The sequence below is a fragment of the Zeus faber genome, assembly GCF_960531495.2.
Source record: "Zeus faber genome assembly, chromosome: 7".
In the NCBI taxonomy this organism is placed as follows: Eukaryota; Metazoa; Chordata; class Actinopteri; order Zeiformes; family Zeidae; genus Zeus; species Zeus faber.
Window position 1 is genome coordinate 16,304,613 of NC_137203.1, and position 11,720 is coordinate 16,316,332.

An 11,720-nucleotide genomic window follows, 5' to 3' on the forward strand; every position below is an offset into this window, starting at 1 on the left:
GATCGAAGGGCAAACTCCAGAGGCAGTAGGAAGTAGACTAATGATGAACAATTTAATGTGATGTATATATTTACTTTTTTTCTTCCTTTTTTTTTTTTCCTCATTACATTTTTCATATACAGTGTGTATATATAAGAAAAACATGTAATCACCGAATCGTCTGAAAATATATATACACAATATTAGCAAGCAAGCTGAATGTTTTATTTATTATTATTATTATTGGACATTTTCTCACTTCCGAGGACCAACTGTCAGAATCGAGAACATCTGAGCATGCGCACTGGAGTAGGCGCTACCTGCGACTCCGCACCAGAACTTGCTTTGGTGTCATTGGGAAGCGACGGGCAAGTACAATGTCACGGTGAAGTCCGCGGAGGAGAAACATGTGGATTTGGGAAGCGCGCTGTTAGGATCGCAGGAAGGCGCCATGGAGCCGCTGCCCCGCGGCGCCGCTTTGGATAAACCCGCGGCGGAGCTGACGGTGATGGACGTGTACGACATGGCGGCGGCGGTGGGCCAGGAGTTCGAGAGGCTCATCGACCGCTACGGGCGCGAGGCCCCGCTGCGGCTCATGCCCAAAGTGGTGCGGGTCCTGGAAGTCCTGGAGGTGTTCGTGACCCGCGGCGGCGGCGGCGGCGGCGACAGCGACGTCGGCCCGGGGACGGAGGAAGAAGAGCTGCGGAGAGAGCTGGACAAGCTGCGGCGGGAGCGGAGCGACCGATACGAGAAGGGGAGGAAGCAGCAGAAGGTGTGGGATGACGCACGCACGCACACACACACACACACACACACACACACACACACTCACACGCACGACCTGCCAAGTCCTTCTGACTACAGTACCCGGGGGGGAGACGCCCCTTTCCCAAATGATCATGTGCGTGGTCACACACGTGGTTGTAAAAACTTGGGGTCCCTCCAGAGGTTCCATGGGGGGCCCCCCAGCACAATGATTACTCCTTGCATTAATCACTCTGAATGAGAATGCAGAATGATCACAGCTTCACTCTTATCTCTCTAACTGTAGTAATGGCAGGTTTGGATCTTTCAACAACAACCAGTAATCAATAACCTGTCCGATTGGGGTTCCAGGGACCCCAGGCGATCTTATGACACGGGCCCCGCGGCCTAATGTGCATCAAACTGAAGGATCCTTCATATGGAAAAGGTTGAGAATCGCTGCATTAAACAATAGCCTGTAAAAGTAATTCATTGCCAATTTTATGGCACGAAGCATTAGTGCCATGAAATTGGCAATCGGTAGTTTTTCCAGCTTTTACAGGTGTTGCGTTCTTGTGCAACAGGTAGATTTGAATCCACCGCGCCACCGCTTTGCCGTCTGTCTTTGTTTTCCTCTTCGGCGCCACTGCTGCGCTGATCGTGTCGGCGGGTTTCCACCGCGCGACGTCCAAATCTCCAGGAGCTGGAGCTGCTCGAGGACGCGTGGAGAGGGGAGACCCAGGACCTGCTCTCCCAAATTTCCCGGCTCCAGGCCGAGAACAGGCGGCTGCAGGCGAGCCTCTCCCTCAAAGACGCCCCCCCTGCGGAGAGGGAGCTCCAGAAACCAGAGGGTAGATGCTGACATTACTCACACGATGTTATCAGGCAGGGAAGTGAAACGTATTACACTGTATTCAGCTTTTGGAAGGGAGGAAGAAAAAAAAAAAAAAGGTACTAAAGCATTATCAAATCATACTTAATCTTGTCCTACTTTAAATGACTCCTGTTAAAAGTATGACGTACCAACGTGGAGTCTTGATATTTTGGCTTCGGCGTTGGAAGAGTTTGGGGTTATGTTATAATATTAATTTGCATGTCATTTCACATAAGAGCAAATTATGTAAAATAACATTTCCATGGAAACTAAAATCTTTAAAAAAAAAAAGCTCCCATTAAATGGGACTATTCCAATAGCCTAAACATAGCATTTTCAAGATATATTTTATTGGGGAATCATGTACATGAGAATAGATAAAGGCTGTATTTCTCACCCACTCCCCTCTAGTGATGTTGAATTACATGAGACTACACATTGGAACAGTTACTACCATAAGTAAGCAACATGATATTAGCTTAAATATCATAATTCACATTGTTGGGGAAGGTTGTAAAATATGTAGATTATTAAACGAATCTGTATTCCACTCTCAACATATGTTGATTTGCTTTAATATCGGCGTGGCGGCAAATCGGCAGCCCGTTAACAGATCCTCAGCGGGCATTAATTCAGTTGGGTCATCAAATGCCATGTGCGTCACATCACATCACATCCACAAGTATAGACGGAGTAGCCGTGAAATTGATTACTCTTAGTGTAGTCATATCTATAATTACTCTGTTTGACAGGTGTGACGTTTTTTCTATTCTACACGTGTGTGTGTGTGTGCGTGTGTGCGTGCGTGCGTGTGCGTCACTGATCATTCAATTGCATCTGCAGCACCCTTGCATTTTGACCTGGAAAGGTCAAAATAGGGTGAATGAGGGCACGAGGGCGCCTGTACAGGGGACTATTTTTGACCCAGACAGAAATATAACCCATGTGAGGCTTGGTTGCTACAGCTATTTTTACTTTCAGGGACAAAACACACATGTACTAAACTAGAAAAAAAAAAACCCCATCCAACCAGTGTTATTAATCCCTAACATGCATTTGTATTTGTATTTGTATTTGTATCACCTCCCCCATGAAAATGAGTGCGAATGAGTCAACGTTGTGTCTGGTCCTTCTTCGTGTTGTGACACCCATCGGCATGTCGGGGAAAAAGAGCGAGAGGTGACGAAGAGGCTGACATACTCGGTGGAAAAACAGAGGGATGAAATCCGCGCCAAAGACCGCGAACTGTCCCGCAGGAATGAGGACGTCGAGGCGGTGAGGGTCCAGAAGCGCCAACGGGGAACAAAAACCTCCTCTTGAGTGACCCGCCCCGCGTTTGACCCGAGCCAACGGGTTTAAAAAAAAAAACGTTTCTCTCGCCCCGGTAGCTCCAGATGCAGAAGCATCGGTTAATGAGGATCAACCAGGGCCTCCGTCACAGGATGGGCGTGCTGGAGGCCCAGGGAAAGTCTCTGATCCAGCAGAGGGCCGAGCTGGAGGCGGCGGCCCAGGCCCAGCAGCACGAAGCGGGGGCCCAGCAGCAGGAGGTGGGGGCTCTGCAGCAGGAAGTGGGGGCTCTGCAGCTGGAGCTGACCAGGCTGAGGGACGAGCGCCAGGAGTGGGAGCTACAGAGGGAGCGGCACGCTGCCGAGGAGGAGCTGCGGTGTCCTCACAAGGCGGGGACGTCGCCTCTTGCAGCGGCGTGCACGGCAGTAAGCTGCCCTCGCGGCCCCTGCTCCACCGCAGGAACCATTTCAGGAACTTTTCAGGAACTTAGGCCTTGTTCCAAGGACGGCCTTTTTAGATTTTAGATTTTTTTTTTGTCGTGAATTTCTGTGTCTGGAAAGACATCTTCTCAGTGTCTGAATTTGTCATAATATGTCCCCAAATCCAGTCCGACCCTATCAAACCGAACTCGGTTTGGGTGGAATGTGGAGGAGACGCCGGCTTCATGGCAGACTGCTTCGAGTCGGAGGAGACGCCGCCACTCGGCACGGCCCCGACAAACGCAATCCCGAGTGAGGAAGGCTGTGAGGAAGACTGTGAGGAAGATAAGGACCTGGAGCTGTGTTCACCTGTTACGGTACAGTCACACGCGCTGCAAAGCGTTTCAGACGCTGCAGGGGGCGGAGCTACGTACGGCGACGAGCGTTCGCCCTCGCAGTTGAGCAGGTTTCAACTTTACGCAAATGAGCAGCGCCGGGTGGCAGCCAGTAGGAGGGAGGATACGCTCTCAATGCCGCTGATCCTTGGGAAACGGAAGCCTGGACGGCTGCGTAATTGTTCATAACTAGGCAACTTTTTAAAATGGAAAAACGTCTCTTAAACTGTCAGTAAAATAAGGAACACGTCGTTTATGTCCCTCCAGCAAGGACAATATTTATTTTAAGGGAGGGATGGCTGGACTAGTTGCGCAGTTTTTTCAAGAGGTCATTTATTTTGCTAAGTAAACAGCTACACCATTTTAATAAAAAAAAATACAATAAAAAATACACACGGCGCCATCCATCTATGTAATGTATATTAAATATGAAAAGGGAGAGCGCTTTGAAAGGTTTGGCCCGCCCACAACAGCCAGTCCATTTTTGAGCCGACACGCCCACAAAAGCCAAGGGGCGCGGAGACCCGGCGACGAGACGAGAGCCACTTGGCCTAACGCCGCTGCCCCGTGGCCGGCGGCGTGTCCCCTGGCGCAGGCCACGCCATGGGCTCGTCCCTCTAAACCGGTTTGGTGACCTCAAATAAAAGTCCGCCGTCGTGCGTGTTTACAGGAAACAGGGCATCGCGTCTCTCGGGCGTTGCAGTGTTTTCCGATGTGGGTGATCTGACACGGCTTTCGGCTGTTCATGTTTTGTGTTGACACGCCGTGACGTGACGTTGGAAGGTGCCCCAATTTCAAGGTGAGCGCATGATCCACCTCCCGGATTCATGTGTCCGGTAACCCGGCAAACCTCGAAATCCCAACTAACTGTAGCCTGGGGATGTGAAATTGACGGACAAAAACGTTGCTGGATCCGTGATGTAATCGCCGGGGCGCGGAGGAACACAATCACGTCAATCAAATGAACCTGATCGGCGGTTGTGCTTATTACACCAAGGGGTCACGCCGCGATACGGGCGACCCGGACGGGGAGACGGACGGCGTGGACCCGGAGCCGGACAAACCCCGCTTCACGCTGCAGGAGCTGCGCGACGTCCTGCAGGAGAGGAACGAGCTCAAGTCCCGCGTGTTCGCGCTGCAGGAGGAGCTGGAGTTTTACAAAAGGTCGGTTTTCCGTTGGTGTTTTTTTTTTTTTTTTTTGAGTCATTCACACGGCACCTGACTAAAAGGCAACCACCACCCCGCAGTGAGGAGTCGGAGGATGACGCCGGCTTTGTCGACGTTTCTCCCTCTCCTGTCCCCGCCGACCCACCGGAGTCGGGAATCAGACGCCTGTGAGTAGAGACCCCCCCCCCCTCGATGGCGCCTTATTTTGCCCGATTTTGCTCTCTGTCCCCTTTCTTCCCACACTATCACTGTCTGATAAACAAACAAAAAAAACATCTTTTAAAAAAAAGAATAATAAATCAATAAAAAGTCATTAATTATTCTTCTAGACATGAAAATGTGTCGCAGACTCACTTTATTACTAATGTTGGGTAGAGAGGGGGTGTTTTGACCATCTCACACTAACCGTTTCACATCAGTGCTACTCGTGTTTGTCCACAGTCTCTGTGCTCGTTTTGCGCTTTTCGTTTTTTTTCCGGCTGCAATTAATTTGTGTCTAAACCATTTTTCATTTGAATCTGTTCTTGTCTGGACAGGATCTTTACTGCAATTATGCCGATGGTGGCGGCCGGATTGATTCAGGACGATCCCACGTTGCTTCCGATCAGAAGACTTTATTCCTACGTAGAACCATGAAATGACTGAATCCATGTCCTGGTTCTGTTTTTTGTTTTGTGTTGTTCAGACTGTGCCGCGCAATGTTAGTTTGTCTATGTCGTCAAACGCAAACAACCCAAGTATATTGTGTGGTTTCAGGGCCTTGTTGAGCCAAGATTTATATAAATATATATTTTACATATCATTTTATATATTAATATAAGCATATAAAGCTGCTATTCGTATGTTAACTGGTTTGGACGCATTCAACTGTTTGTATTATTGCTTTATTTGATCCGACGAATATAAAAGTGCAATTGCAACACGCATTCATTGCAACAGTATAATAACGTTTCCCGACAATGTTAATGTAAATCGACTGTTTCTCAAAATAAAACAACAGAACATAGCGGGAGAGTTGGTGGAAAAGATATGATAAATGTTGGCGCCAAGTGACCTTGCACTGGAAAACCAAGTCCTATCAAAATCCATATATTTATGTTAATTTCAAAGCAACGATAAATGAAGCACTTTGATGCTTACTGAATGTAATGCTTGTCAAGTTTCTTTATGCGCGTCAGCCAATGATAGAATCTAATGAGCAACGTTCTGAGCGGATGCTTGTTTTTCAGTCACGTGAAGCAGCTGACAACTGAAAATTTTCAGTAACCGCAATGAAAACTGTACTGCTGACAGCCAAAGTACTAAAACGCCAATTAGCTCCCTGGCTGTATGTCTGACATGTCACATTTTATTAATTTCGATGAAAGTTGACAATTCTTCACACTTCAAACATCGTTAATATTCACAACATGAAATGAAATATCAAAATATGAACCAGGATGTACTTTCAGCATAGATACATGAGGGAGGACTGTTTTGCTGTTTGATGACATAACTTCCCCTCTCATTCAATCCATTGACAACAAACACACTTTTACTTTTAGGCAAATGGGTTATCAATCATTTTAATAAAATAATATTTACGGTGTGTATTATTCATCAATTTGAAAACAACAATGTAGTCACCTCTTGTTATGTCTTCAGATCTACTTGGATACAGGGATAAAGGAATAATAAAACGACCTCTCACCATCACAGTGTTGCCAGTTTCTCTGATGTTGTGGATGTTTTGTCTCGTGAGGAGGTTTTAATTTTAGGGTGTGTGTGTGTGTGTGTGTGTGTGTGTGTGTGTGTCTGAGGTGTCGTCTGAAAGGTGTTTGGTGTGTTTTCATTTCCTGTTGTTTTGAGCGAAGTCGTCACGGGCCTCCAACCGCCACATTTCAGAGAGTGACGGAAACGGAGTCGCAGTGGTTCACCACCGGGTCCTGGAAAGGCCTGGAAAGGCCTGGAAAGTCCTGGACGACGTTGCCGGACCCTGATGTACAGTATATTTATTCAGGTCTCTCTGAAAAAGCTGCGGCTCAGTAGTCAGTCGCTCCAAAACCATTGAAATTGATTGGACAAGATCTGTCTGTCTATTTGTACACGTGACACTTGTAAAACAATGAAAAAGAAAATGCACACCAAGATTTCTAAACCCCCTCACCCCCTTCCCCAACTCCTCACCCCAACCTCACCCTCCCCTGACTCCTCACCCCTTCCCCAATTCCTCACCCTAACCTCACCCCTTCCCCAACTCCTCACCCCAACCTTACCCCTCCTCCAACTCCTCACCCCTTCCCCAACTCCTCACCCTAACCTCACCCCTTCCCCAACTCCTCACCCCTTCCCCAACTCCTCACCCTAACCTCACCCCTTCCCCAACTCCTCACCCTTACCTCACCCCTCCCCAATTCCTCACCACAATCTCACCCCTCCTCCATCTCCTCACCCCTTCCCCAACTCCTCACCCTAACCTCACCCCTCCCCCAACTCCTCACCCTAACCTCACCCCTTCCCCAACTCCTCACCCCAACCTCACCCCTCCCCCAACTCCTTACCCTAACCTCACCCCTTCCCCAACCCCTCACCCCAACCTCACCCCTCCTCCAACTCCTCACCCTAACCTCACCCCTTCCCCAACCCCTCACCCCAACCTCACCCCTCCTCCAACTCCTCACCCTAACCTCACCCCTTCGACAAATCCTCACCCTAACCTCACCCCTACCTCACCCCAACCCCTCCTTCCCCCACTGTTTGCGGTCATCCAGGTCATTAGGTGGCGCTGTCGCAAAAAAAAAAAAACAACCTATGGGAACAACTCGGGTTCTATGACTGCGGTGCTGAAGCTCCTCCGTCGCAGGGACATGGTACAGTACAGGAAAAGAAAAAGTAGAGAAAGAAACATCCCACAACAGAGCAACATACAAATATAAATTTTAAAAAAAAAGACGTCAACACGTAAAACCTCCCGTCACGTGCCCTCTCACCTGACCGTCGCCCCTCGCTTCGCGTGGCTTCACCTGTTGCCTTGGTTACCCCGCCGCCCCCGCCTCCCTTTACGGCACTGGAAGACGCGCCACGGGCTGGCGTCGAGGGAAGGTCCCGAAGCCAAACGATCCGGGAGCAGAGGAAGAACAACCCCCCGAGCGGCGAGGGACGATGACGACACCCTCGCACGGCGGACACTAGCGGCGGGCTACCTGTTGCGGATTCTCCCTCTTCTCGGGGCATGGAGTCCCGGGAGGAGCCGTCGCCCGCGGCGGCGTTCGAGAAGGACGCGCTCCAGCTGACGGTGGAGGACGTGTACGACATCTCCTACGTGATCGGCCGCGACCTGCTGCGGATCAGCGCCGCGGGCGACGAGGTGTCGGACCTGCAGTTCCGGATCGTCCGCGTCCTGGAGATGTTCGAGGCGCTGGTGGGCAGGTACAACCTGGGCCTGGAGGAGCTGCGCATGGAGAGGGACAACCTGCGGAGCGAGCTGGACAGGACCGCCCGGGAGAGTCTTGTGAGTCGGCGGCTGGGGCTGTGTTTTTGGGCGACGGGAACGGGGGTGTCAAAGTAAAAGTACAAATGACACGAACGCCCCTACGCAATAAAAGTACCACGTCGACAGTTCCACCAGTGTAAAATAAATAAATAAATAAATAAGTAGGAATACCCGTTCTTAAACGAACTTAAACCCTTAAAAAAAAAGTGACGCCAGTAAAAAGTACACGTCGCATCCAAGTTCAAGTTCAAGTTCAGTGTCCTGGTGTGACAGAACCTCCCGTACCTTGTTGTTGTCGTTCTGAGGATCCCGATTACAGTTTTCCTGATATATCCTGATGACTATTTAGAATGAGAAGTAAAGCTGGTGTCATATCTATTTCTTCAAATAGATATACGCAGCTAAATCCAGATGAGTATACAAATATTATACTGCAGTATACAAATATTAATCCTGATTTGTTATTGTTTTTTTAGACTAAAGTAGCACCGCTTTGTTAGAAATGCGTGTAAGGTGTAGGTGTTTGCCTTGAAATGCAGTGGAATAAAAGTTGAAAAGCCGGGAACTGAATATCATTTCACTGCGTTGTGCTTGTATGGTGATACTTGGTGATCGGGTCTTGAACCGACCTCGGTACTAATGTTAATCCACCACCGCTCGCAGCAAACAGCCGGACCCAACCAGCTGCTGGTGGACCTGAAGGACCCGAACAGACCCCGCTTCACCATGCAGGAGCTGAAGGAGGTTCTCCAGGAGAGGAACCAGCTCAAGGCCCAGCTGATGTTGGCTCAGGAGGAGCTGCAGCTGTACAAGAGGTGAACACTGGAGAAAAGGGATCTGATCTGAGGAGGGTTCCTCTCCAACGTGTGGTCTATCTATCTGTCTGTCTCTATCTATCTATCTGTCTATCCGTCTATCTATATCTATGTATCTATCTGTCTGTCTGTCTATCTATCTGTCTATTTGTCGATCTATCTATCCGTCTATCTATCCGTCTATCCATCTATCTATCCGTCTGTCTTTCCATCTATCCATCTGTCTTTCCATCTATCCATCTGTCTATCTGTTTGTCCTATCTATGTATCTATGTATCTATGTATCTATCTATCTATCTATCTATCTATCTATCTATCTATCTATCTATCTATCTATCTATCTATCTATCCCTCTATCAATCTATCCTAAGTTTTCAACCTAAAGTGTGGTTCACTCTGCGTTTACCGCGGGTGTTGCTGAAAGAAAAGCACTGGATTATCTCACTCGGTGGGGCAACAGGGTTTTCCGTCATTCACGTTGTTCAGCTCGAGGATGCGCGGTGTGTCATTCCTGTGATCTTCTCACAACTCGATCTCAAAATTGAGCACAACATAAATGTAATAATAAGGACAAACGTTCATGAGACACAGGGAGGTTTCAGCTGACGTTGTGGAAACTTGAGTTTCGGGGCAGTTCTATCATAATTATGACTCTTTGCAAGTAAACAAAGCATGTCTCGCCAGTTGAAAAGAACATCCTGAGGGTTTACAGTTTGAACCTTCCATATGGCAGTTTGCTTCATCTGCAGGATATGCAAATTACATAACAGATAAGATAGGACATTTGACCTCTTATGCAATACATAAAGGGTTTGGGCAAAAAAAGGCCTTCGGGTTCATCTGTCCCCGTCACAGGTTTACTGTGGAATTGGGTGATGGATGGGGATTAAATATTAAGAGACGTTCACACAAGAGGTTCTCTCTGACCGTTAGAATTTGCGTCCACCCACAGCGGGATGCTGCCGCAGGCTGAACCGGCCATGGTGGAGATAGACCTGGAATCCAGAGACGGCATTTCGATCACGGTGGACGATTCGAAAGAGGAGCCAAAAGAAGAGAAGACTGCCATTAGCAAACTGTAAGTCATTTACTCAATTTGTTATATTGGATGTGGCTTCAACGGGGACATTTCCCTCTGTGAGACGACAAAAAAAAAAAAAAATAATAATAATAATAATAATACAGGAAAATAAAAATATCATGGAATATAGCACTAAAATAAAGAGGAATGCTACGGTGAACCCGGAAGTGGAAGTAGTCTTGCTTCCCAGGGTTTTTAGTGGTTGTAAGTCAAAGTGTCTATCTAACATGGCAAACTGAGGGAATTTCTCAGCAGTAGCTGCATCATGTGGGAGTTTGCTGGCATTAAGGTTCTTCTCACAGCCTGTCTGCAGTCTCATAATGATTTACTTGTGACCAGCAGTATTTGTGCTGATGCTCAGGATGTTTGTGTGAATAGCTGAACGTATGAATAGAGGCGCTTCGACCCAGCTGCTCTCTGCAGCCTGATCTGCAACTGTGATCGACCTGAATCCTGCTAAGATTTAAAAGAACAATTGATCCGTTAATGTCTCACATTTGCCTCTCCGCCCGTTGCTGTAAACGTACGGAAACATTCTTTCAACTAATTCTGGAATATTCCATTTCTAGGTTTTCATTCAGGCGAAAGTGAGAATAACCTCTGGCAAGAATTGGCACTGACAGGAAGTTACGTACACCGACGCCAAACTGGATTTGTATGCACATATTTTTCTTATCAGTTCCACTTTTACAATGAATATTTGTATAGTGTGTAACACTTAAATATTTAATATTTAGAATGTTGCCTACAATGCTTATGATGAAAATACATGTTTAGAGGATATCTCAAGATGTTAAATAACAAAAAATAAGAAATGTTATCCAACCAGTATTTAGATCATCAAATGACGTAAGAATACAGGAAACATTTGTCACAGCACTATTCTGTATAATGTACCACAAGGAAATGTACACAGGTTTTAGCCTTACTATAGAAATTACTTACTTGAATAGTGAAGATGTTTTTACCTTTTTGTTAGAAAATGATTCAGAGGAAGCAAAATGAATACCTCTAAATTGGAAATATTTAAGTAAAATGAAAAGTAATTCAATGGTGTAGTGGACCAAATACACAAGTATTACAGTGCGGTTGGTAAAGGTTGATAGATAGGAATCACGGGCTTTGATAACGTTTGTACTTCAGCAGTTTGAAACTGCTCATATACACAATTTTCTAACTCACGACAGATGTTATTTTCTTATCTGGAGAAATATTTCGTAGTATTGAAAAATAAGTTGTTTCACCCTGTCCCATTAATACCCCCTTTTTTTTAAATATAAATCTTTTACTTAACTTGCAAGTTTAAATGTTCTTCTTACCCGTTTGAAAAGTTTTTACTACAACACAATGGACAGCTAGCACCGTTCCAATGCTGAATTGGGAAGAAAGAAGTTCTCTTGCTGTACATCACTTTTTGGTGCACGGAGACACGTGTCGGCTGGCCCATGGGATGGAGGCAAGTGAGACATCTGTAAATGAGGCCGCTT

At 47.1% G+C, this 11,720-nt stretch overlaps 2 protein-coding genes across 2 annotated transcripts; both read left to right on the top strand.

Annotated features, from left to right (window-relative positions):
- The first annotated feature begins 335 nt into the window (after window positions 1-335).
- On the top strand, window positions 336-6,560 carry LOC307233204 (RILP-like protein 1). The gene is made up of 8 exons (XM_080004446.1): window positions 336-751; window positions 1,424-1,574; window positions 2,769-2,872; window positions 2,986-3,309; window positions 3,492-3,680; window positions 4,696-4,862; window positions 4,946-5,032; window positions 5,402-6,560. Exons 1-8 carry the CDS (start codon window positions 431-433, stop codon window positions 5,499-5,501), a joined length of 1,443 nt encoding a protein of 480 aa, XP_079860572.1. The 5' UTR covers window positions 336-430; the 3' UTR covers window positions 5,502-6,560.
- Window positions 6,561-7,671: 1,111 nt separating this feature from the next.
- rilpl2 (Rab interacting lysosomal protein-like 2) lies at window positions 7,672-11,520 on the top strand. The gene is made up of 4 exons (XM_080004448.1): window positions 7,672-8,355; window positions 9,001-9,152; window positions 10,105-10,230; window positions 10,803-11,520. The coding sequence occupies exons 1-4, from the start codon at window positions 8,077-8,079 to the stop codon at window positions 10,822-10,824; spliced, it is 579 nt and encodes a 192-aa protein (XP_079860574.1). The 5' UTR covers window positions 7,672-8,076; the 3' UTR covers window positions 10,825-11,520.
- The last annotated feature ends 200 nt before the right edge of the window (window positions 11,521-11,720 follow it).

Coding starts and splice junctions, on each gene's coding strand:
- LOC307233204 (XM_080004446.1), top strand. CDS start 431: ATGGAGCCGCTGCCCCGCGGCGCCGCTTTGGATAAACCCGCGGCGGAG. Junction 752..1,423: donor AGGGGAGGAAGCAGCAGAAG/GTGTGGGATGAC, acceptor CCAAATCTCCAG/GAGCTGGAGCTGCTCGAGGA. Junction 3,681..4,695: donor AGCTGTGTTCACCTGTTACG/GTACAGTCACAC, acceptor TATTACACCAAG/GGGTCACGCCGCGATACGGG.
- rilpl2 (XM_080004448.1), top strand. CDS start 8,077: ATGGAGTCCCGGGAGGAGCCGTCGCCCGCGGCGGCGTTCGAGAAGGAC. Junction 9,153..10,104: donor GAGCTGCAGCTGTACAAGAG/GTGAACACTGGA, acceptor GTCCACCCACAG/CGGGATGCTGCCGCAGGCTG. Junction 10,231..10,802: donor AAGACTGCCATTAGCAAACT/GTAAGTCATTTA, acceptor TTCCATTTCTAG/GTTTTCATTCAGGCGAAAGT.